Source organism: Octopus bimaculoides, chromosome 4 (assembly GCF_001194135.2).
Source record: "Octopus bimaculoides isolate UCB-OBI-ISO-001 chromosome 4, ASM119413v2, whole genome shotgun sequence".
NCBI classification, from domain to species: Eukaryota; Metazoa; Mollusca; class Cephalopoda; order Octopoda; family Octopodidae; genus Octopus; species Octopus bimaculoides.
The window spans coordinates 9,650,626-9,655,372 of NC_068984.1; the positions used below are offsets into that span (position 1 = coordinate 9,650,626).

Consider the following 4,747-nt stretch of genomic DNA (forward strand, 5'->3'; position numbering starts at 1 on the left):
GAATGTACAGAGCACATGACCAATATAACATGCTTGAATAACTTGACAGCAACAGTCAAATAATAATAATGATAAATTATGATTTCATTTGAAATATTTTTACACTTTATTTGGAATGGAGAAGGAAGTCTGGTGTATATTTTCTTCTTAATTTTCTTTTAGCTTTATAACTTAAAATGAAAGATTATTCAACACTAATTCAAAAACATGCCACTTTCTCTTATTTAAGTATTCATTATTCCCTTTAAAATATTTTATTTCCTTAGGCAATAATAATAATAATAATTATTATTATTATTATTATTATTATTATTATTGTTGTTATTATTTTGGTTCTCCGGTCCCTTAATCAATAACAATGAGTGAAGAGAGACCCTTTTGCAATATGGCAAGTCTGAGGGTGAAGCCATTAATATATTTTATTTTCACTTACTGAACCCACTTCAGCGGCATAGCTAAAGGTTATGTGCCACCCTGGGCAACCTTTTGAGTTTGCACCGCCCTCCCCTTCCCCACTCGGCCAAATATACACCCTATACAAACTTATACAGCAAAAGTGCCATCCCAATAAATGCATTGCCCAGAGTTGTCTGCCCTTGCTCCAGTTCTGCAATTGCCCCAACACCCTCCACCCACCGCCTCCCCCATATCTAAAACTGTTTAGGAATTTTGGCTTGAAGTAAAGTGGGGGTGTTCTCATTATGAAACACTCTCTAAATTAGATGTGTGTGTGTGTGTGTGTGTGTGTGTGTGTGTACATAAATATACCATTTACCAAACTCCCACTTCCCTTACAAGAAAAAGAAACAGAAAATGTTATTCAGCAGAATATATATATTCATAGACAATATTTCAAGGGACATAACCACATGATTTGGCATAGCGCCCATATGCATATGTGTGTGTGTGTGTGTGTGTGTGTGTGTGCATAAAATGATATATTTTATATACATATATATTTATTTACGATGTATGTGTAATAAAGAGAGATGAACAATCATACATATATAGAATATGGTTATATGAGATGCTACATAATATTACATGATATAATCAGATCTTTACAGCTGTTTTGATGTACCCTGTCAATAGTGGATATCATTATGCATATTATTTGATTAGCCATAAGCATTAAAAGGCAATATTATTCAAAAGCACTTGTGGAATTTCACACACCTTCTGAAGACAATGCACTGTGTTTGACGCATGACGGTATTTATATAGCATAGCTCTTGCATATTAATATTATGTTTACTTATGTGCTTTTGAATAATAATATTGTCTTATGATGTTTATACCTAATTGCATAATATGCATAATAATATCCACTATTAACAAGATGCATCAAAACAGCTGTAAAGATCTGATTGTATCATGTAATATTATGCCACAACTGTAACTATATTCCATACACCTGTGATCATTTGTTCATCTCGCTTTACTATCTATCATTTGCTCAGACTTTCTTTGCACCAACGCTTCAGCTTTGAAGAACCTTATTCTGATAAAGAAGCTGGATTTTTAAGAATTCAAACTGTCCGAGCACTAACCTGGTGCCTACCTATCTTTGTGTAAGCATCCTCATACTCATTATATATATATGAGTGTGTATACATATATGAGGAGGTGTGAAAGAGAGAGGGCGAGAAAGAGAGAAGAGACACCTATTCTTGATCAAATCAACCATTTAGTGTTTGTGTGTGTGGTACATATATATATATATATATATATATATATATATATGAAAAAATACATAAAAGTTTTGCTTTTTCTTCTGTTTTTGAGTTTTTCTTTTACAGAAAGGTTAAAATGAAATAATAATTATATTAATAATAATAATGATAATGTCAACAAAGTATAATTGAATACACTGAAGGTTCAGATCTGTCACAAACACGTCTCAGCTGTAGCTTTTATTTGAGTAGAAGAGGGGGAAGAGGAAGAGGAGGAAGAGGAAGGGGTGGCAGAGTTTGGCAAAGCATCGACGTGCTCGGCACTAGAGTTTCGACTGATAGAGTTGCTATTGGTAACACCGCTGTTCTCACAATAGTCTGCAATTGATGCACCGAATGTCCTCTCACTCAACAGTTCTGGTCTGCTGAGGGCATCGGCAGCAGGAGGTGCTGGTAACGGCGGGGGGGAAGAGGGAGTGTTCGTAAGAATATCACACGGAACATCAGTTCTGTAGCTTGCTGGTAAAGTGGTCGAACAGGGTGTCAATCCTTCGGGGTCTGTCATGGTTCCTTGAGAGCGTCCCGGATACATTGATGGTGTGGTATCAATGGTAAGGTTCCCTATTTCAGGACGATACGCTGGCGTATGGTGGTCCACGGGGTAGGGCCTGAAATGGTTCATAGTGCTAAAGTTACTGTCAGTGTTGATAGAGTTTGTATTGGACTCTAAAGTGTCATTAGATATGGGATCATTCTGAAAGTCCGACAGGTCTGCTATGGCAAAGCTCTCAGAGTCACACTCAGTTAGGGGCAGTGATGGTCGTGAATGGGCATCGCTCATTTGCGACCTGTAGGTAGGAGGTAAAGAATTTGGGTAACTTTCATTTGGGTTAGGTGGGAACACCATATAAACTCCTGGTCGCAGGGTGCTGGCCCGTGACCGGTAGGTGGGAGGTGGAGAACTTGGTAGGCTGTAATTATCAGTGTTGTTCATAGATTGTTGGTACTGTTGTAGTAGCTGCTGTTGGTATTCTTGCATAGACACATCATAGGAAGGTGGTGGTCGCCGATATTGAAACTCAGGGTACATGATACCTGAAATTGCAGACAGACAGACACCAGATTAGTGAAGCAATGCAAATAAGCAAACTAGCTGAGACAAAATTCACATTATTCCTAAGGTATCACTATAGTTTCAAACAGACTGATGGTGGCATTCTACATCAACAAACATCAATTCATTAATATAGCATAATCTGAAACACATTAAGCTTCTTGTTACCCTGTTTCTGTGGAAAAACAGTACCTTTCATCATCATCATCATCATCATCATCATTTAATGTCCGCTTTCCATGTTGGACAGTTTGACTGGGGACCGGCAAGCCAGGAGGTTGCACCAGGCTCCAATCTGATCTGGCAGAGTTTCTACAGCTGGATGACCTTCCTAACACCAACCACTCTGAGAGTGTATTGGGTGCTTCTTACATGCCACCAGCACAGGGGCCAGTCAGGTGATAGTGGTACTGTCTTTGTTTTAATTATTTTGAAAAAGAATTTGTCATTATTGAGCTGGTATTTGAAACAAAGTGATCTGACTTATATCTTTCCATCAAAATTCTATGTTAATTTAACCATTTTGCTACCAATATTTCTGTTCAAATACACTACCTTCATTTCAATTAATTTTCAAACAAATGAAGAATTCTTTACATTATTTACATTTGACGGATATTTGTCCTCATCTTGTTTGTTGTTAACAACATTTTGGCTGATATACCCTCAAGCCTTCATCAGGTGTCTTGGGGAAATTTCAAACCTGGGTTCTCATTCTTAAGGTATTTTTCGATATTATTATTATCATTATTGTGCCTGTGGGCATATGGCATAGTGGTTAAGAGCGAGGGCTACTAACCCCAAGATTCTGAGTTCTATTCCAGGCAGTAACCTTAATAATAATAATAATAATAATAATAATAATAATAATGATAACAACAACAACTTCAAAAAATACCTTAGGAATGAGAACCCAGGTTTAAAATTTCCCCAAGACACCTGACGAAGGCTGGAGGGTATATCAGCCGAAATGTTGTGTTAACAACAAACAAGATGAGGAGAAATATCCGTCAAATATAAATAATGTACATAATTCCTCATCTCTTAAATATAGAACTGTAAATGAGGAATTTACGAAAACAGCTATCATTATTTAGCTGGCATTTGGAACATAAATTAACATAGAATTTTGATAGGCCTTTAATTTAAATCGCTTGAAAGCAGGAAGATTGTATCATAAAACAAGGAGCAGTCTCAGTATCAAAAGGGCTTATATTATCAGGAACGTGCCTGCCTGGTGAAGGACATCTACATGAAACATTACATCATTCCTTCTCATAACAAAGTAACATAATTTGTTGATTTGCATTTTTCTTTTTTCAACTTTCTTTTATCACCGAATCAAAACTATTTTACATTAAATAGATGGGAGGTACACAACCTCAGTAGCTTTCTGAAGTTCAAATCAAATAAATGGAAGAATTCAGCCTGAAATAGCAAAGAAAGGAAAAAAGGAATGGCTACAGCAACGGTACCTTTGCACAGACGTTACTTTGTAACACCAATAAACACACACTATTTGAACGAATGAATTATTGGTTGGTTGGTTGGTTGGTTGGTTAGTTGGTTGGAGATATGTGTGTGTAACTGAATGTATAGGGGCTTCCTATAAGGTTGTTATCCACCCCTGATTGGAACTCTCCTGTATGACATGTACGCATGCTCAGTGACTTGCTTTAACAGTTGCAATCAGCTGAATGCACATTGCCAGTAACATTTGACATAATTACCCACACTCTGTGGTCAGGATTCTTTTTTTGGTTTGATGTCGGTATCGAAGGGATTACCAGACACCGGACAATACAGTGAGAGCAGCTTTCACTCACATCGTGGTATTCGATGCTGTGTACGTGTCTGTCGTGGTAAAATATGCCACTCCTTAACTGTTGCTTTGCTTTCATCCGTAGCACGAGGTAATTATGTCATTATCTGTGAAATTCGGCAACTTACAAAGATCTTT

At 37.1% G+C, this 4,747-nt stretch overlaps 1 protein-coding gene across 1 annotated transcript; it reads right to left on the reverse strand.

Moving 5' to 3' along the window:
- Positions 1–1,887: 1,887 nt before the first annotated feature.
- LOC106881496 (uncharacterized) lies at positions 1,888–2,763 on the reverse strand. Its single transcript, XM_014931899.1, has one exon. The coding sequence runs from the start codon at positions 2,761–2,763 to the stop codon at positions 1,888–1,890; it is 876 nt and encodes a 291-aa protein (XP_014787385.1).
- Between the last annotated feature and the right edge of the window lie 1,984 nt (positions 2,764–4,747).

Bases quoted from the DNA above. Each gene is read 5' to 3' on its own strand.
- LOC106881496 (XM_014931899.1), bottom strand. From the start codon at position 2,763: ATGTACCCTGAGTTTCAATATCGGCGACCACCACCTTCCTATGATGTG.